General features: G+C 47.7%; 2 protein-coding genes across 12 annotated transcripts in view; both read right to left on the reverse strand.

Moving 5' to 3' along the window:
- GALNT14 (polypeptide N-acetylgalactosaminyltransferase 14) overlaps positions 1-5,956 on the reverse strand; it is a 94,560-nt gene extending 88,604 nt beyond the window's left edge. Inside the window, exons 1-2 of one of the 2 annotated variants that reach the window (XM_064415323.1) lie at positions 5,788-5,956; positions 5,124-5,182 (exon numbers count right to left, since the gene is read on the reverse strand). In XM_064415323.1, coding sequence (XP_064271393.1) covers positions 5,124-5,182; positions 5,788-5,821 — 93 coding nt within the window. In that variant the 5' untranslated portion in view covers positions 5,822-5,956. Of the gene's footprint in view, positions 1-4,071; positions 4,670-5,123; positions 5,183-5,787 lie in introns of those variants that run through there. The other variant, XM_064415322.1, reaches the window with a different exon arrangement.
- CAPN14 (calpain 14) overlaps positions 1-21,096 on the reverse strand; it is a 77,541-nt gene that overhangs the window by 27,165 nt on the left and 29,280 nt on the right. For 6 of the 10 annotated variants that reach the window (XR_010359524.1, XR_010359528.1, XR_010359527.1 and 3 more), the window contains 3 exons: positions 8,811-9,030; positions 6,499-6,756; positions 5,124-5,182 (listed from right to left, as the gene is read on the reverse strand). Coding sequence is in view for 1 of the 10 variants with exons in the window: in XM_064415320.1 (XP_064271390.1) it covers positions 21,015-21,041 (27 nt within the window). In the remaining 9 variants the exon portion in view is untranslated. Of the gene's footprint in view, positions 1-5,123; positions 5,183-6,498; positions 6,757-8,810; positions 9,044-18,634; positions 21,042-21,096 lie in introns of those variants that run through there. The other 4 variants (XR_010359531.1, XM_064415320.1, XR_010359529.1 and 1 more) reach the window with 3 other exon arrangements.

Raw genomic sequence — 21,096 nt, forward strand, 5'->3', positions numbered from 1 at the left:
CTCCCTGGGTGATCTCAGGTGGGTCACTGGCAGCCTGGTTTTCCAAGAGAATAAAATTATTCCAATTCCTCTGGAGTCCACCAGAGACAGAGGGATACAAAGTTCAATTAGCCTCTCCGGGTGCTGGTTTATCCAGCTGGAAAACTGCCGGGACAAGAAGGACAGGCTGGAACCAATTAAAGCTTGCAAAGTGTTTGGAAACCCTCCGCCAAAAGGCAGGGAAGGAAGGAGGCTCAAGGAGTCCCAGCTGATCCATGACCCCGGGCAGCCCTGTGTCCTCACAGCCCCTTCCATCAGGCTCGGGTCCCTGCGGGCTGAGCCCATGGCTGCTGAGCAGGCACCCGGCCGGGTAAAGCTCCCTGGCAGGGGCAGGCACCCAGCTAGGGCTCCTCTTCCCAGCCAAGTCACAGGACTGCACAAAGGGCAGCAAAAGGGCGAGAGTTACTCACTAACAGGGCTTGATCTGCCCCTTGGAACAGAGAGAAAAAGCCACCCCCAAACCCCAAATAACAGCAGTAAAAGCAGCACTGGAGGGACTGGCGAAGCTGTCCCAGGAACAACTTCAAGGTCCTAAACACGGCCAGTTTTGTTCTTCCACACCCTACCAGCCCTGCAAGGTTGCTACACCTCACGGCCTGGAGGGAGTCCCACACCCTAAAATCCAGCCTCAACCTGCTGCTGCTGCCCTGGCTTGTACCACTGGCAGCTGCAGGCAGCAGGGAGGAGGAGGGAAAGGAGGTGCCAGGGATTGAAGGAAGCAAGGGCTGGCAAGAAGGGGGGGCCCTCTGCCTGCCTACCTGCCACTGGGCAGCAGCAAGAGATCCATACAGATGGACTGCAGGGGAATACAGGGGAAAAAATGACAGGGGAAAGTGAAGCTAAGTTAATTACAACAGATGGCTGCACCCACCTAGCTGGGCATGAGCAGCTCAGGAAAGCTCAGCTACTGCTGCAGGACCTTCCCTGAATGCCTGCCTTCACCAGGTCCTTAAGATGCCAAGCCAGCAGCATGTTTTGGGCAAAGGACTAAACACTGCATCGCACCCCTCACACCAAGGTCCCGTGTCACAGTCATATTTTATAGAAAAATCCCTTTGCCCAGGATTCTTCTCCTGGGAAGCTGAGAAGCCTCAGAGAAAAAGGAAAACTATCATCTCATTTGCTTCTCCTGTGTTTTGCTGCTTTGGAATGTGGTTGGAGATTGTTTATCCAACAGGTGGTTGTTTCATTGGTTTCATGTGAATTGTTTTGACTTAATGGCCAATCAGGGTCAAGCTGTGTTGAGGCTCTGGAGAAAGTCACGAGTTTTCATTAGTATATTTTAGCTTTCTGTAAGTATCCTTTCTGTATTCTTTAGCATAGTATTCTTTAATATAATATCATAAAATAATAAATTAGCCTTCTAAGAACATGGAATCAGATTTATCATTCCTTCCTTCATCTGGGAACCCTGCAAATACAATAGTCCTGCCCCTTGGAGACCCTGCCCATCTCAGCACAGGACTGAAAGAAAAACACCACAAGCCTTCCTCTGGGAAGCCAGACCTGGACCTGGCTCAGGATTCGGGGTAAAGCAGGGGGCAGGGTGCAGACCAAAATAACAGTGATTGATGGGCATCCGTGGAGCCAAGGGCAGCAGCTCCGTGAGCTCTCAGTGAGCCACCAAAGTGCCACAGCCAGCCAGGGAGCTCGGGCACCGTGGCTGTCCAGCAGGATGTGTGCCGGGAGCCCTGGCAGGGACAGACACGGGCAGGAGGCAGCAATAGCAGCTGGAGCCTAACTGGAGAGGTCTAAAGGTTAAACCCGCACAAGGCATGATACGCGCTGTGCCCATGTCCACAGAAATACAGCTCAACTGGAACAGGAGCAGGGAGGGAACAGCTTGGAAATGCTGCCAGGATAGTTTATGTGGATTTGCTCCATTTCCCCTCTGTAGCTGTCTTACAATGTTTGAGCTGCTGTTAGCAATCCATCACCTCCTCTGGTTTCCCGAGGAATTTGGGAGGACATCCCTTAACTGCTCAAGTTTTCATCAGTAGCAGCTAGTCCCACTGGCCAGGGCAGCAAAACACAGCACCAGGCTCCTCTCTGGACCACGGCATTCCTGTGTATCCCAGTCTGGTACCCCAGTCAGCTCTGCAGCCACTCAGAAGTGTCAGCTGAAGGGACACCACATCCCCATGCTGATAAGCAGCTTGTAAGTCATACTGCTCCAAAGCAGTTTCCAAAGCCAAAAAATGCAATGCATTAAAAAATAAAAAACAATCTGCACTTTATGGATCTCAAGGGGATGCAACTGTTTGGATGGAAAATTCAGAAGAAATGAAGGAGAGGCAATTTAAGCAGTCAAATTGCTGGAGTTATGGCAACTTGGCAGTGGCAGCTTCAAAATGCGGGGACAGATCCTGTGTGGAAGAAGTTCCCTTCATCTGCTGGAGGAGCCAAGACCAGGCTGTAACAGCATCAGCAACCTACACCCCGAGGTGAGGGAGCCTTGAATGGGAGCAGAAAGTCAAAATGGGCTGCAAAATGGCAGCGGTTCAGTGGCAGCTGGTGCTAAGCGAGAAGCAAGGCTCATTTCAAAGAGATTATAGTAGCCCCTGTCAAAACAAGGGAGGTCTTTTTTTGCAATCTTTACGAATACAGTTCCAACACCAAAGGAGAGTTCTGGTTAAGAAAGCCCTTGTCTCCTAACTCTGCTTTCAGTGACTTATTTATTGCCTTCCCCAGCTTAAATAAATAAATAAACGTATAGATAATTATGTCTTTTTGGAGCCTGAAGTCACATAGATTCATTCCCTTCTTCTAGGATTGAAAGATTTACAAAAGCCTGAAGAAACCTCCTCAATCATTTTTATTTTAAAAAACATGGAAAACCAATAATTCCTCAGGATGAAAAAATCAAAGTAAGCTTTATGAGTTCTGACTTTTCTTTTTTCAATCAGGTTGTTAATTCAGTTGCTGAGGTGACAGACATATATGAGACTCTCCAAAAATTAGGCAAACACGTAAAGCTGTCACACATTGTGGGCCAAACACTGCTGGGTGTCACTGGTGCAAAAAAAGGGGGGTGAGGGCTCACACCCACTGCCACAATAACCCCAATCTCGGTGTATTTTCAGGAACAAGGCTCTAACTCGGATTAATTAATTCAAGATTTACAACAGTACAAGTAAGCAGCATCTAATCCATGTCCTTTGGAAAGTTAACCCTCAGCTAAGCCCCAGCCGCTCTCAGCCGAGGAGGAGAGGACACGGGACCCGAGAGGAGCCGGGACCTCGTTCAGCCGAAGCCGCTCGCAGCTCCCCTGCTTTTCGTCTGGGCAGTGAAACTCTGATTCACTCCCTTGCGGAGCGAGATGCTCCTCGCATCTCAGCCGTGCTGTCACTGTCACTGCGGGGACTCAAACACGACACGGAAAGCCGCGATCGCACGGGCACCCTGGTCCCAGCCGGGCCGGGGCTCCCAGGGCAGCGGTCCTGCCCGATCCTGCCCTTCCAGCACAGCCATCCGCCAAAGCCCCGCGCTTCCACCGGGCTCGCCCAGCCCGCGTACGCCAAACACGCACCATCCAAGCCCGCTCCCCTCTGGTCCTGTCAGCCCGCACAGGACCGAGCCTTTCTCTTTCAGCAAGCTCGGGAGCACGGCGTGACCCAGAGGGAAAGGAGCTCCTGGTCTCCCACCCGTGACACGAACCACGCGTTTCGTTTCCTTGGGGCGCACCGCTCCCCCCGCTCCCCGGAGCCTGGGATGCTCCGAGTTGGCGGCGGGACAACGGGCCGGTACCGCCGGGACACCCCCGCCGGCCGCAGCCCCCGTGAGGCGGGGCGGGGGGGGCGGCTGGAGCTGCCGCTGTCCGAGACAGGGGAGGGGGAAAACCAAGCCCGGGGGTACGGAAAGGGCCCCAGTGCCCCCCTCGCAAAGGCACGGGTTCGGTACTAAACTTGAAGGGGAACGCGATGGGGTGGGGGTCCCGAAAACCGCCGGGAACTTCTTCCCCGGGCGGCGGCGGCGGCGGCATCGCGCCCGAGTCCCGCCGGAGCAGCCGCGGCCCCGCCGCCCCTTCCTTACCTCCGGCGTGTGTCCCTCGGGCTCCGCCGCCTCCAACTTCCTCCGCGCCCCGAAGAAGAAGAGGAGGAGGGCGGCGAGCCAGATCACCCCCAGCAGAGACAGCGCCAGCCGCCGCGTCGGCCGCCTCATCCTCGGGAGGAGGGAAAAGTCCGGCGGGGGCAGCGGGAGGCGCTGAGGGGGAGCCGCGGGCGGCTCGGGGGGCAGCGGGAGCCGGGCTGCCGGGGAGGACGGACTCGCCCGCCCGCCTCGGAGCCGGCGATGCGAGTCCCGGGCTGTGCATGCTCTGCAGGGGAGGGGAGGGGAGGAGGAACGGGAGGAGGAGGAGGCGCCGGGAGGAGGGGGGCTGGAGCCGGAGCCGCTTGCCGGGGAAAGGTGCAGCGCGCCCGCAGCCGGGCTGGTCCCCGGCGAGATGCCGCTCTGCTCGCTCCCGGCCGGCGGGGAGGCAGCCCCGGGATGGGGCAGCGAGGGCTGCCGGGGTGTCTGCGTGTAAGCGGCTACGCCCATCCCTGTGCCCTGCCTCCGTGAGTGAGTCCGGGCCGCGGGGCTGGGCAGCGCCGCTGCGAGTTTGGCCCGGGTCGGTCCCGGTCCCGGTCCCGGGCCCCGTCCCCGCCCGACTCCGGGGCGAGAGGAGGCCACCGTTCAACAACACACAGAGGAGGCTCAGACATGATGGCAAGATTAATTTAACCAATTGAAACAGCAGGGGGAATTCAGGTAGGTGGAATTTAATTACTGGATTTGGAAGAGAAGATGTGTGTCTCCAGAGCTGTCAAGAACACTTAAAAAATAAAATCATAATCATCAGCTGTTGGTATTCCAGCAAGCAGCTTAGTGCCGGGCCGTGGTCCTGCAAGGATGGCCCTCAGCCATCATCCCTGTCCCATAGGGTGTTCCTTGCTGGCTCCAAACACAGCCCCAGCACAGTAGGCTTGTCCACAAAGGGCAGCCAAAGTGGGAATTACAGGCGTTGCTGAGGGTAAAAAAAAACACCTAACACAACTACAGAGTAGGACTCCAGAAAAGAGCTGTCTCACCCAGCTATCTCTGCTCACCTGCCTGAAGCTGCTCTTCGGATCTTGCCACTGACAAGTAGTACATGAGCTGAGCAAACCTTTGCAGAAGACATTAGAGAATAAATTAAGTGTTGGAGCAGATGTGAGTCATTCATGTTAGTACAAAAACTATAGAACAAACCCCATAAAAACAAGAATCCATGCATAAAGTAACATATGGAATGAAATAGAGATAAGATGTCAAATGCCGGGAAGTCCAATGCACATGTTGTAAACAACCTCTCCTATGCATTTCCCACACACTTCTCCTGGCTTTATTATTTCCTGCAGTTGTTTTCTGTCACTTGCTAATTTATCATTTGCGATCTTCATCCTCTGTCCTCCTCTGATTTATTTCCAGGGCTCAATAAGCCTTTCTCCCTAAAATAATCCATGCCTCTCAGGCCCAACATTCACAGAAAGATGCCCAGATAAAAATTTCATTAGCATCCACAAAAAGGGACATTTCTCTTTCTTTGTTTTAAAGCTGTGTGACTTTGAAACACCTTTACCAGAAGGAGGAAATCCAGGTCCAGCAGGCAGTTGGTTTGAACTCTGTTTTACAGCCAAGCAAGAGAAGAACTAACCAGGTGGGAAGAGGGCAGAAAGCTCTCATGCCCTGGTGAGCCACCAAACTGATGTCACACGGGAAGCCCACACCAACCTGGAAATGAAACCTGTTCCACAGTGTGCATCATTTGTCGTGCCAATTAACCTTCCTCAGCCCCATGTTCAGGGTAGCTGGACCATCACACTTCACCTCTGCCACCATGAGACATCTCTGCCCAACCTAGCTGGGACCTACAGGTGCTGCTCTCTCCCCAAACTGTTGCCCTATGCTTTTTCCTGACAGCCTAGGTAAAACATCTGAGCAGCTTTCAGCAGCTGAGGCACATCAGTGATAGTTTTTACATGGCTTATATTTGTTTTCTTGCTTTCCTGGTCTCGGGACAGACTGGTTGCTACCTCTCATGTACCTCCTTTGGATCAGGAATGGCTTTCTGACCAAAAAGATCACCTTGCCACAAGTAGAAAATAGCCACGGGTGTTTTCCTGCCTGGGACAAAGTGACCTTGGCTGCTGGTAAACAGTGTTCCCCCAACACATTTTCAGAGGGTGCTGAGTTTTTCTTGCCAGACCTCCCTCTGTGCAAGGAGAGTTTTTCCAGATAAAGGCACCTGGAGGGTGTTATCATTCAAAGCTGGATTAAAAACCTTGTCTTTTTGTAGGTCAGACTTTCAGGGGAAGCTATTACAAAATACAGAGGGGAAAGTATAGAAAATATCAAGGAAATACATTACAAATTAGATTACAGGTAAGGTAATAAATAGGACGTACCTGACAAAAATGCAATCAGATAATGCTTTCTTATTACCTTGAGAAACAACTCCCTCTGCTGAGGGAAAGCTTCACTGGCAGGGCTCGGTGCCGTGATGGATAACTCGCTGTGCCCGGCAGAGAATGGGAAGAGGGCTGATGCTTCCCTGCTGGCACTGCCACCACTGCAGGCAGGGGGACGCTGTGCAAATCCCTGCTCTGTGCAGCTGTCCCGTGTGCAGGCAGGAGACCCCAGGAGCTCTAGCAATGCGTCATTCCCAAGGAAGTACATTCCTCCTGACGGCGTGCCTGTGTGCTGGGACAGATAATATGTCAAGCAGATGATGGTAACAGCTATTTAAACAAGAATAAGGCAAGAATACAAATCTGGAGGTTCAGAGTTATTTGAAGTTGCAGGCTTTCAGAGACCTGTATAAAATCCTGCTGCAATTCCATTAAAAACATGGCAATAAAAAAACAAATCTATTGTATTATTGACCCATATCTTTCCCATTTCTCTAATTTTTTATCTGCCAATCTCAGCTGCCTCACAAGTGAGGTCCATAACATATTACCTGTTTCCAACACAACCAAATTTACAGGCAGTACAGCCAGAGACAGAAAACAATCTCGGAAATGGGTGGCTGGCATTTGTTGGTATCAGCATTGAAAAGCTGATGAAAATGATTGTTTCATGAAAGGAAAAATAGGACATGATTTCTGAGTGGGAGGGGGACTTCACAATCACAGCTTCAGATGATGGCCCTTCAGGTCCTTTGAGGAATGGGTGGAAGGGGAAAGTAGCTTTCCTTGCTGTTTCAAGGACATCTGTAAAGCACATTTCAAGGGAATCTAATCTCACTGGGTCTACAAACCAGCTGGACACTGCTTCAGTGCAGTTTTTACTAGGAATACTCCTGGGTTCGAGTTCAGTTCACATCTGAGATTCCATTCACAGAGTGTTTCTTCTCCAAAAGGATCACAAATACTTTGCAGTTTTTTCTCAGAAAGTTGAAAGGGGCTTAAACAGATACAGTCAAGAAGTGATCAGAGGAAAGGATCAAAATCCACCCCCAACTTGGGGATGCTGAGCAGCCTCAGCTGAACATGGGAGGTTATTGTAAGATGGAGGCGCCCCACTGAGCTCTGGATTGAAAGGGGCTTTTAGGACAGAGAGCACTGCCAGGGGAGGATCTGGTTCAGGCAGTGGCTTGGGGTAGCCCAGCACTCAGTGCTGCTCATGGCAGTGCACCATCCCCAAGGAGAGGTACTGCTTGCAGAAAGACTCTGTTTGCAAAAAAATAAGAGATCAGTGTTTGAAAGGGTCAGCACGGTGATAGTTGGTTATACAGGGAGCTGGATTTCATTCAGTGGTGCCTCTGTGGTGCATCCCCCAGGCTCAGGGGAAGATGCTCGTTCAGAGGTTCCTCTCCCACCCCTGGCAGAGGGTGTGTCACTGTGCTCCCAAATAGCTGTTTTGGCAAGTGCTGAGCACTGGCCTGTTCCAGCAGGAGCCCAGCTGTCCCTCGTCACCAGCAGCAGAGGTGCCAGCCGGGGTGCAGAAGCTCCAGGACAACAAGCCAGCACATGCCCTGGCCCAGCACCACCCCACAGCCCCAGCCTGCTCCCAGAGATGACTCAGAACCATTTGATACCCCTCTATGGGTGGAGCTGCGCTTCAAATGTGAACAGTCATGTCAGTGACTTCCAGGTTTACATTTAATACAGGAATAAAGTTCCCTTTTCCAACCTGTAGCTGTTCAAAAGGCTTCCGAGTCACTTGGTCAGTGTGAGGAGAGGAAGGGCAGAAGTCCTTTGCACAGGAGCAAGGAGGTTGTTGCCTTGCCATGGTGGTCCCCAGCTCTGCAGCACTGACACCCCCATGCTGTGGCCCTGTGGAAAGCTGCTGCAGGGGTGCAAGCATGTGCTGAGCTGATGATTCCTACCCACAGCTACCATCTCACACAGCCCTCAGCACTGTGAGGGCAGCAAAGGTACCTCAGGCAATACCCTGCCATCTCAAAAAACTGCTTTCATGATGGCTGTTGAAGATAATGTGAACAGTATTCCACATTTTTATTTTGTGGCAGGAAAGATCTGCCTTTGTTTTTGTGCTGTAACAGAAGTAAAAAAAAATCAGACCAGTGCTTATATGAAAATGTTCTCCCCGTGTGCCCTTGGAGAACACCAAAAATGTTAGAGAGAGCTCTGGCCTAATACGAGGAGAAGTCTAAGTTAAAACATTTTTAAAATAAAACCAAAACTTTTTTTTGGCTGTCTCCTCTCCCTTGCTGAGGTAACAGAACTGTAGCTTGTCCTACATCTGCAGCTTAAATGGGAGGGTCAAACACGAAGCTGTGAAGCACTCACCCTCTCCTCTCAGGTGATGGTATTGCTGTGCACCTCCTCACCTACTGCTGCACTCAGAAAGGGAAATGCAGGAGTTCCTGCAGGCTTTTTACCACTGTCAGTGTTGCAAGCAGATCTCTTCCAGTACCTCTAAAGGATTTTTTTCCTTTTAATTAAACCGCAAGCATTCTTCTCTAGCAAACTTTCCACGATGGCATCTCCAGTTAATTAAACGTTTAAGCTGTCAGGAAATGCTATGCATTAAAAAAAAAAAAAATAAAGAGGAGAGCTACTTTAATAGCATTTGTTAATTGAAACTCTCATCAAGTCAGCTGCAGCAACAGAAGCTGCTTCAATGGGCAAGAGCACACACCCAGACATTTGCCTGCAGTTCCTACAAGTCAGACTCCCACCTCCAGGCTAGTGTCTGTGGCACTGATGGATGAGGCAGCACTGAGCTCCCTCACCGCTGGAACAACTGCAAAGACTTCTCTGTAGTGAAACTGGAGGAAGGCTGGGGGGAATTCTTGCTTACCTCAAGGTATTTTCCATTCCCACAACTGCAATCAAATGGGCACCCACTTGTGTTTAACTCCCATGCTCCCCAGCCCTTGTCTCCATTTGCTGGAGCACAAGTTTTCCTGGACTAGATGCACCCTTTACTCACAGCATTTCCAGGTGCCCAGTGATGCCAATTCAAGCAGGTGTGAGAACAAGGGGAAGAGCAACGGGAGATTTGAAGGGAGACACATTGACTTCAGCGTCTGCCTGAGGGACATTTTAGCAAAGAACAGTTCCCTTAACCAGCCCTGCCTCTGGGCTTTATTGCTACAGTAAAGCTTTCTGGATCCTGTCTATCCCCAGATGTCTCTGGTGCTTGTTAGTCACTCCTGATGCTCCCATTTTCTGGAAAAAGCCCTCAGATAAGCGATGGCTGCTGATCCCACATCCTGTTTTATTCAGTGTTTTGGTGGGTAAGCTGCCTAGCTCCAGGTCACTGCACCAGCAACCAGTGGCAGGCACTGCAAATGGCCACAAAGGAGCATTTGAGACCAAAGGCAGCAGAGAGTCATATGGGCCAAGCTGCAGCACACAATCAATAAACAGAGCACAGGGCAGGTGAATCTTTACCAGCAGCAGCTGAAGCTGGGCACCCTGCAGTTCTCAGCACAGCTCCCAGAGCTGCTGGCGCTCCCAGGGGAAGCAAAGCTGCTCACCTGGCTGCCAAGGAGCTGTGTGCATTCCCACACATGCACACACCCCACCCCCCACGTCCATCTCTAAAAGCAGAGAGCCCTGCCAGAATTCAGACCAAGCCCTTTTGTTGCTTTGAATGTGCTAAATCAGTCCCTTTTAGCCAGCTGCAGGACTGTGTCTCTCAGACACACTGAAGCCCATAATTGTGGTTTGGACAGGTGACACTCAACAGAATAAAGAAGAAGTCATGTGATGGGTGAGAGAACACATTAGCTAAAATAAAGCTTTGTCCTTAAAGCACCTTTAATGCCTCTGTCCTTTTGTGTGCAGGTGTTAAGCAGACTTCAGAATTAAATCTCTATTTCTGGGATATGTAAGTGTGGCCCAGTGCCAACTGGGATCTAGGCATCTATTAACACAGCTGGCAATATGCAATATTGCACCAGGCACTTCTGGGGAAGGAGGGTTTTCACAGCTGGGTGGAAAGTTTTACCCTCATCTTCCTCCTATAAAATTTTTCACAGAAAAAAAATCCTCACTTTATCTCTCCCTTCTGAGGGATACAAAAACTGGAGACAGTGAGCCATACATCACCTTACTTCTTAAGATTTTAATCCCATTATTTAGGTGAGGTGTCTAGGAATAGACATTTCTTCATACACAATACAATGCTTCAAGCATAAAGAAAGTGATTTCTATTTGATCAGGCAACCTCCCTCTCTCTCAGTACAAATGTTCCAAGGGGCTGACAATTACTAACCCCATAGCTCCCTGACAAATAGTTAACAAGCAGTTACTCTGTACAAAAAGAGTGAGTAATGTCAATGTCTGTGCTTGCACCACGTTGATCTTTTCACAGGATCCACTGTGATCTCCTACACAAAAACACACACGGTGCTAGAAATCCTGCCTACCTACAAGGGAATGGCATTCTACCCTGAACGTGCTCAGGTGGATAAACACCTCCTTTCCCATCACCAAATCATTGCTGTTGGTCAGACAGCAAAGCAGCAGCTTGATTCCCCCACTAGCAGGACAAAATTTCAAGGCTGCTGTTTAGAAAACAAAGTAATGTTTAATTGCACACATTTGTTTTGCTGTTATTGAGCAAGAACAAGTCAGAAGCCCAACAGCTTTATTTTTCTTTCCCTGCATAGAACCTCATGAATGCATTCAAACCCGTTAGCGTTTGTTAGTCCCAGAGGGTCTTGTTGAACCAGAACGATCAATAGATGCAAACAGAGCAGGTAAAGAGGCAATCAAGGCCCTAGAAACTTGAAATATTTTCCATTAGGACACCTTAATAACTTCCCCTGAACAAGTATTTCAATGGCTGGTGCTATAAGCATGGAGACATCCCAGGTAGGAGCAGTCTGGGTGAGACACGTGAGGGATGAAACCCATCTTGATTTTACCACCTGGAGCAAAAGGTGCTCTGGACAACAAGATGTTCTCCAAATATCTGGGGCCATCCCATGCAGGAGAGGTATTTCACAGGAACTTCTGCATATGGAAGATAATTGGAGGGAACCGCTCCAGCGTTCGGGGTTCTGATCTCCTCGCAGTAATGAGCACACAAGCAGGGGATGCATATGCATGAGAACATAATTAGGAGTGGTAAAACCTGGAAGATTTTCAAACTCTGTGGCAATTACCAACTTAAACACACAAAAAATTAAGATAGCCTTATACCCAAAGGAAAGTTATTATTCAAAGTGCCTTACCTCATTATAGTTAGCTGGAGCTCAAACAGCAGGCTGGTGAGCAGGGGAGAGCTGCCTTCCATTAGCAGCAGGTGCTCTCCCTGGGATGGAGGCAGGATGCTGGCATCCTTCTGCTCTTGCCCAGACATCTCAAACAGTCCCAGAATGCTTCATGGGAACAAAAATAGAAAGCACAGGGCACACATGACTGGCAGCTTGGCCTCCCCTGTTGCTCTTTGGGCCTCTCTGGTGAAGAGCATTCATGGACAGAGAGCTATCCTGTGTAAATAGATTCACTAAATAAATGTGGTAATTATACTGAATATTATTCTCAGTAGAAATAGCAGCAGGCAAATGATTTGCATAAGAAATGTGGATTATTCATGTAAATGAATGTGTTATTTGTTTATAGAAAAGATTAAGTCTTGTCTAAAGACCTAGAACTCAGCTATACATAAAAGCAAACACTTAACCAGCCTTTCATGCCTCCACTGTGCTCTGCCCACCTTTATCAAATTCATCTTTGCAGTACTACCTATGTTTTCCTCATCAGTCCATTTTGCTAAAGCTCAAGCTCAAACAGTGCAGGGGATAGTTAATCTTCTCTAGGGAGCTTGTTTGGGCTTCCACTGAAGAATCTTTAGTGGAATCCAGGCTTTTAATCTTTGTTTCAGCAAGCTGAGCCTAGTGGCAGGAGAAAAAGGAGTGGTTTCTAGGTTTTTGAAGAGCTGTACAAAAAGCCTGGCTTGGAAGGATGACTCCTTTAATTACCCTCTTCCATGTGCTGAATGCAAGGAGGGGCTTGGGTCCCAGGCCTGCACAGTCCAGAAGCAGCCAGGTGTAGCCTCAGTTTGGGAGCAATAAGGCAGGTGAGCATATCCTTGGCAGCCCCCACGAGCTGGGCTACTGATGGAGACACTGTGTGCCCACCCCCCACCCCACAGCCTGCTCACCCATGGAGTTCTTTCACCCTGTTACCCAAGCAATGCAGAAGGGGTTGATCCCACTGCAACCACCTCCTGGTAACATCAGAACAGCCTCTCCCTCACCGCAGCAATCCCCAGGCCAGGGTTATTCACCAAAGGAAAAACATGGATTTCACACAAAGAGCAGGCAGACAGCCTCAGCTGATGCAACAGGACCTTCACCCTGCCATTCAGCCCTGCAAACTGCCAGCTCAGCTCCTGGACCCAGCCTGGGAAGGGCACAAGCAGGCAGCACAGCCCCTGAGGAAAGCAGCTTTACCAACAATCAGGAGACCTCTCTGGGCTTTGCTAACTAAAGGCAGCTCTTCATATATTGCCAACCACGTCCTGGGCTGCATCAAGGGAGGCAAAGCCACCAAGTCCAGGGAAGGGATTCTCTCCTTCTGCTAAGGAGACTCTGTTCTCATGAGACTCCACGTGGAGTACTGAACCAGCTCTGGGACCCCCAACATAAGAAGGATGTGGAGCTGTCAGAGTGAGTCCAGAGGAGGCCACGAAGATGCTCAGAGAGCTGGGGTACCTCTCCTACAAAGACAGGCTGAGAGAGCTGGGCTTGTTCAGCCTGGTCCATGGAGACCTTAGAGAACCTTCCAGTACCTTAAGGGTGTACACAAGAAATCTGGAGAGGGATTTTTCACATGAGCAGGTAGTGGCAAGACAAGGGGAAATGAGGGCAAGATTTAGACTAAATATGAAGTAGACATTTTTTTCCAATTAAGATGGTGAATCACTGGAACATGTTGCCCATGTGGTGGCAGATGACCTGTCCCTGGAAACATTCAAAGCCAAGTTGGATGAGGCTCTGAGCAATCCGGTCTAGTTGAAGATATCCCTTCTTACTGCAGAAGGGTTGGGCTGGATGACCTTTAAAGTCCTTTCCAACACAAATTATTCTATGATTCTATATGGCAGGTCATTGAGGAGAAACACTCTCAGCTGATCTTAACTTTCAGGCATATGTAGCAGCATGGGCCACCAGAGGGTCTGTTGCCTCTGGTTGTTTTAAATAATTTGAGAAAGGAAGAATGTCTGCCTTGAAGCAGGAAGGACCTATTTCCTGTCACAGTAAGCTCTCCAGTGACAGCTGTGTCTATCTAGCTCAGCTTCTGGCACCTTAATTCAGCAAAGTAATGTGGACTTCTCAGCTTCCTTCAGCTCCATCAGGTGGTCAGAACTGACAGAAGTTCTTTGATGTTCTACAGATTTAAAGCAACATTTTTCATAATTTAAAAAATAGTGTTGAGGAATGGCACCTCCACACAGCCTTCCCACTAAACTTCTATTGCCATTTTGTATTTCCAAGTACTTGTAAACCATAAAAATAAAAATTAAGAATAAATGGGAGTTCCTTCTACTGGACTCAGCAGTTTATTCTTGCAGCATATGAATTATTTTCTGTTAATTCATCCCCTAAATTCTTTATTTGCTTAGCTATGTGTTGGTTTGATAGAGTATCCCTTTTTTGCATTTGATACAATTAAAGTTCTGCAAAACTCAGCGGTTTAAACTCTTGGAAACTTGCACACATTGGAAAATATTGATCCATACGGAGGAGGCTGTGAAGTGCCCAAGCCTTGCTCCCACGCTCTGCCCTGCACAAGTAGAAAAGCAAGCTGAAATGGAAATTGAGTTCTCAGTAATGTTCAACTCAGCTGTTCAAAAATAATGAGCCCTTCAGATCAAACTACTTTGGAGATGCTCAGGGTTATTTCTCTTGTCCAGATTTGCCTGGTGAGTGTTGGGAGGCCAGCAGTCAGAGTCCCTGAGGAGCAGCATCTTAACATCAGGCTGACATTTCCCCAGCCTCACTGAAAGGTAGAAGTTGTGCACAAGGGATGCACCCAGCAAGGACACCACCTGGGTTTCACAAAAGAGCTCTGAGACAAGCATGGCTCCAAGTTAAAACAAGACCTCCAATGGTCTGTGCCACACCTCTCCTGGGGACAGTCACACCCCGGTTCTGGGACACGTGGTCCAACATGAGCCAGCTCCTGCAGGACTGCAGACATCAGTCTGCAGAGCTGGAGCTCCAAATGAACAGCTGGAGTTAATGGTGGCCAGAGGATCAGGGGAACACCTCAGCCATCTGTGTTAGTCTTTAGCTACATGTGTACCCATGCTTTAAGAGTAGGAGACTTTAGGAGGAGACAGTTTTTAAGACTAGGGTTATGATTCTGCTGAGATCTGACATCAAGGAGCAGCTAGGAAGAGTGAGTGATGTTGATATTGTTTTCTTTTTTCATTTTAAAAGGAAACACAGTAAATGACAATAAATACCCAAGTTGCACAGAAGGGTCAGCAACGGTGGGTGCTCCAAAGGGGCACAAAAAACACCTACTCCATTAATGGGGAGCTGTACCCAAAGACTTACAGAGCAAGCATGGCCTCAGTTTCTGGAGCAGTATTCCAAACTAACTCTTTGGTTGTGAAGAGGGCTATGGAAAGGGAGAGACTTTGGTAATGGGCCAATCACAGACATAATCCCACTCCTGCATCCTCTGAAAGCTCAGCACTGAGCTGCAGAGGCAGGAGCCCTCAGCAGCCTCAGCCCAGGCAAAAACCAGCATTGCTGCTGCCAGCAGCCAGGCTGAAAGCACCCACTCAGGGTAGCTGAAGACCAAATTTCTCACTCTTATGCTCCAGCTCTTCAGCAGTGCAGAGCTGCTTTCAAGCAATAAGTCATTTATGTCTAGCTACAGCATATTTATGTGAAAGAAATCCTGCTTTTACCTGAAGAAAAAAAGCTACTTTAGAGAAACTACCTCTTTCATTTCACCTCGCTTAATGAGCACCAGCTATAGACATCTTTCTTGTAGCCACATTTCCAGGAGCATGAAGTGCTCTGCATGGTTCTGCAGGGTGCTTAGCTCTTAACCCTTCCCTCCACATTTGATGTGAGCATGACAAGTTAGGGGAAAAAAAAGGGTCTTTTAAAATTGTAACGCTTCATAGCAATCACATCTTGGGTCTTTTGAATCTGAAAACACAATTCCCACATTTGTATGTGGTTCATTGCAAATATTCCGTCAAAATGTGCTGCAAGAGAAAACTGGATTTATAATTGCTGCTCTCTTAATGGAGATCCCCTGTGCTAGATTATGAGTGAAAATTTTCCTCCTCAACAGCAGTAGCAATGTCTATTTTTCTTGTCTCACACAGCAGGTGAAAATTTGTACAAAAACCAAGTTCGTTTTCAACCTGACTCTTACTGTTAATTTGAGTTCCAAGGATCAACACGATGGTCCAGCTATAACATTAATAGTGATAATGGGGACATGTAATTCACCCAAGAATAATTTTCTAGGACACTTATGGCATTAAACACTCATTCAATAACTAAAAAGTAGCAGATAAGCCCAGGTAGAGAGCCCTTCTGCCTGGTATCTGCAGCCACCACAATGCCAAGCGTGTCCTTCGCAAGTGGCATCACTCTCTGGCACTGCCAGGCTGGATAGAATTAGTCAGGATTTTGTAGGTTTTTTCCTTTATCTGTGGAATGTCAGCTTCCTACATTACATGGCTGATGTGAGCAAAACAAAGGTCTGCCTGCCCTGGAAGGGAGCGCGATGGAGACATTCATTTCCCCAGAATAGGTAGTGTAACAAATCAATCCTGACTGCACTGATAAATTGAACTTCAAGCTTGGTGATACTGCTTTTCAGGTCTAATTCAGTGTAAGACACAGCAGGAAGGAAAGGCAAAGGCACTCGTTAGCATTTCATTCTGCTAGGAGCTGTTCCCTGAGCAGGGGAGGAAAAAAATTTTTTTCATCTTCGTTTTCACCACAGCATTGCAACAGTTTTTAAGGAAGGCGACATGAGGTTCACAGGAATATGTGGGGGTGTATGTGCAGAGAGAGGTGCAAAAAAACTACTCAGAGATCACTGGCTTCTTGCCAAGCCCCAAACCTTGGGGATGGGGTCATAATCTGAGCTCCTGGATGCCAACAAGAATGAAGTGTTGCTTATGGGAAAAATCCAGTTCCCAGTAGGAGGAGGATTACAGAGCAGCCATGCTGTGGTATGCAAAGGGAGGAGGACCTCAGGAGGCTGAGGTGGGTCAAATCTTATCCCTTACCAGAGCCCCAGGCTGAATACAGATCACTCCCCCAGGGAACTGCAGAAGTACTTATTTTCTAAGTAAACAGCAAGTCCTGCTCTTGTGTCGCATAGCAGCCATCACTCCAGGAAGATGATCTTTCTCCCTTGGCACAGCAAATAATAACAAAGGGGAGTTTTGCCCTTCAATTTTCTGAATAATGATGAAAACATCATTCCTCTGTATCACATTCCAGCTTTTCACCCTCTTCCACACTGGAGCACAGGTTTGCATTCAGCCAGAGTTTACCAGGACTAACTTTAGCAGAAAAGTCTCCACAGCCTTCCATGAAACATTGACCTGAACAGCTCACAGAGGAAATAAAAAAAGACTTTAGGTTTGCAAATTTTGGAATCCCGTTGTCAGAATTGAGTCACCTGGTGGGATTGTAGAACTGAAGTGTGGGTGATTGAGGACTGGTGGACACTTGGATTGAGCAGTGGCTTTGACTTCATGTCCCCATGTTGTCTCTTCACTCCCATCATTGCCCTGTACAAAGGTCTGCCCTAGTGGGACACTTTGCACCCTCTCTGCTCAGTGGACAGTTTTCAGGCACCATCTGCCCCTGGAAAAAGAATTTTCCTTCCAAAAGCTTCAAAATTTCTAATTTTTATGGTGCCAGTCCAATGACAACTTGCCCTTTAGAGGTCCATGTGTGGGTCATGGAGTTAGGATTACATGTACTGCTTAATAATCAAAACCAAAGCAACATTATTCATTCCATGCAGAGCATCTTGTGGTGTGATCAAAGTCTGCTGACACAGCTTGGACAGCTATGATAGTGCAGTAGCCATTTGCATGAATAGAATACCTCTTAGCAAAGGACTACAATGTGCTTTTAGGTAAGGCAGAAGTCCTGGTGGCTGTAAAATGGGTAAAAGGTGAGAATTACACTGCAGTGTCCCAACAGCATTTAATTGATTAGCCAGAAAGAAACACACAGACTGAATATTTCTGCCTAACCAACCTGGCCCAGGTTTGAGAATCTCTAGGGTGGTCATCCCCAGCTGCCTAAGGGCAAGAGCCCATGATCTTGGAGTGATTTGCCTTGTGGTTACTTGTCCCCAGGGGACAGCTCTTCCCTTTTTGCCTAAAACTGCCACTGCTCTTCACTGTAGCCATGACCTCTCCAGCTTGGCTTGTCATTCCTCTAAATCTTAGATCTTTTGGAGTCCTGTTAGGCTTGAGAGTAGAGCCTGTCCTTTTGCCAGCTAGACAGAAGCCCTGACCATGCAGAATGCATGTGAGCAGTGAGGCTGACTGGTATCTGCTGTACCACAACTGCACCCTCAACATGCACACCGGCTACATCCAGGAAACATGAAATACTACAGGGCTGTGTGTTTGCAGCAATAAGCTCTATCTGAAGACTTTGTTTGCAAAGGGTTGATTAGTTCCTTTCAATTTCATCTCAGCCTTATTGTTACACTACACCTCACCATCCATCTCTTCTTCCCACACCAGACATTATTTGCTATTCTTGCACCTGCCTTTTTCAAAAAGGACTTTTATTAGCAATACTAGTCTCAAGCCACAGTCCCACTTTTCTTTCATTTCTGCTAGAGCAATACCACCCACTGCAAAGCTCAGCATCCCTGTAAATGCTGTGGTTACAAACGAATGCATCCTTCAGCAGCATTTCAGACCATTTTTTCACAATGCACATTGTAAATGAGGAGTAATATATCTTCAGAATTGCCCAGAGAACATTATTCTGTTAGCAATATAAAAGCTTCACAGTGTCCGAGTAGGTGCCCTTGCCAAAAACATTTTATTGTGAGCCAGATAATTCAGTTTGAATTGTACATGGTTTGGTATAATCATTCCAGTAAAGGATTCTTTACAATTCTGTAACAGCAAGTCACATGGCTCAATAAAGTTTATTGCTGCAAATGTTTAGTGATTCATGGCATGGATGAATTCTGTTTCTTTCCTGGATCAAGTAATCAATAGCAAAATAATCTCCCTGCAATTACATCTCTCTGCATTAAAGAGGTGTGAAGTAAATAAGTACAAAATCTGATAGAAAAAACAATGTGTACAACATTAAAATGAACTGCAATTTGAAACTGGGTGTCCTGCACCAGTTTTGCACACAGCCTGTGGTGGAGCTACGTCCAGCACGCTCCCAGCCCTAAATGTGCAACAAACACAGTTGGGACTGAGAGATTTCCCTCCCATTGTGTCCAACAGAGCCTGCTGTGAACACTCTGCACTCACACAGATCCCCCTGGGCACTCCCACGGGTGCCAGGGATAATCCTTTCCAAAACATGCTGAGAAAAGCGGGACCTACACTCCCTCAACCAATGCTTTTGGTTCTTCCAACGCTGCTCCTGCACACAGTAAATCAGTGTTTATAACATCCCCTGCTGAGCTGAGTGCAAATTAAATCAGGCTAATTTAGTTTGCACCATCATGTTCAGCTGCGAGTCACAAAAGGAAACAGAGACGTGCGTTGAGAAGGGAGCTGCTGATGGAGCCTCCTCAGGAGCCTCTCTGGGAGCCCAGTGGGACACGGAGCCCTCGGCTGCTCCAGGGGCTCTGGGTGTCCCTGCTCCCTCCAACCTGCTCTGCTCCACAGTCTGAACCCTGTGACTCCCCAGCAGGTCGCTCCCAATAGATGATAGATATATCATCTGTAATAAACAAGTACCAACACAGCCATCTATTTATCTGGTTCTAACAGTTTTCTCATAAAAAACAGGATGAAAATGATATTGCTTAGAAACAGATTGTTCTGGGGAATAAAGTGCATGCTGTTGTTTTTACTGCTTAATGCCTCCTGACTGGGAACACTTATATGCAAAGGAGTTCCTCTATAAATATGCTTATACTATTGCTCAGGCCTCAGTGCGGTGGCAAGCACATGCCTGAGCTCAGTCATGCCCATGTTCACTTTCTTATCCACAGTCCACCTCATTCCTGAATATCATATACACTCTGAAAAAATATTTATGAGATTAAGCACCTAAAAGTCACCAAAAGCCAGAGGGAAGGCTGCCTAAGCAAGCTTAATATAACTCCTTCCTACAAAGGTATTAGAGTGCAATGTTTCATTATATGTTCATTCCCATTGGAGCTCTGTTTCATTTAGCACCCAGACTCAGACTAGGCTGTGCACTGTAAAAGAGCCTCAATTGAGCTGTCTGCAGGAATGCAAAAAAAGGGAAAAAAAAGAAAAAAAAATCAAAGCATCAACCTGTAACAGTCACTTAGCCTGGAAATTTCCAGCCCAAATAAATGAATGGTAAAAAAGTGGAAAAGGATCCTAGAGACTGATGCATCAAGTAACTCTCTCATGGATTTTGATGTGAATAGTCCCACTTATACCACGCTCTTTAATGCTGCTCACAGCCATGCACCTGGGTTGTACTATTCAATTAGCTACAACCCACATTTACCTGCATCCTTTAGAAGTACACACACACACATATCCTATAGAAAATAAATATCCAAATATTTTATCAGACAGCTCCTGTATCACCCTACTGAAAACATTAATTCCTTGCTAGTCTGTTAATATGGGATCAGTTTACTTTTCAGTGTACTGTACTTTTCAATCTGCAGAGAAAACTCACTGCCTTTCTGAAATAAATACACAATCATCACACAACAAACAGCTGGAGACTCAGCTCATCACTTGGTCAAATCAAATCAAGACCATTTCAATATGGCAATGTTAACTTACAAAAGCAAAAGAGATGGTTTAAATGCTTGCAAATCACTTTTCCAAGTCAGGGCTAGGGAAGAGTGTTCATTCATTCTGTGAGTCTCTTCCTTTCTCAGAAATTCACAGATTCCAGCTCTCTATCATGGGCCTAGCAGCTACAGAACTGTGATCCCTCTATCAGGTGACAAGCTACTCAGGACAGAGGCCTTTTCCCTGCCAGATTCAAGAGCCCCACCACCAAGCACAGCCTCTGGGCACTGCCACAATGTGTGCCTATAACAGCAGCATTACATCAGCATGAAGTAGGTGACCCCAAAAACTCAGCCACCATGCTCCAGGTTGTCACTTGTGGTAATTGGCATCCAATGGTCTCTCCTTAGCAGGGTTGTCTGAAGTGAAATAGGACTCAAAATAAATACATTAATTAATAAAACTTCAGTTAACCAAGTCTGTGGTTATCATGTTAAGTCTGCTTGAGGAAGACTTTTCATATGAAGTAAAAAGTTGAAAGAAGGCAGCCTTCCTCATCCTGGTACCGGTCTGGTTGTCTCCTCCTCGACAGCCTTGCTTCAGGAATAAAGTGTCATCATCATCCACTGAAAATAATATGGAAAGGGGGTTGAAATAATCCATCCCTGTGAAAGCCCTGCC

The sequence above is a fragment of the Passer domesticus genome, chromosome 3 (genome assembly GCF_036417665.1).
Source record: "Passer domesticus isolate bPasDom1 chromosome 3, bPasDom1.hap1, whole genome shotgun sequence".
Taxonomy (NCBI): domain Eukaryota; kingdom Metazoa; phylum Chordata; class Aves; order Passeriformes; family Passeridae; genus Passer; species Passer domesticus.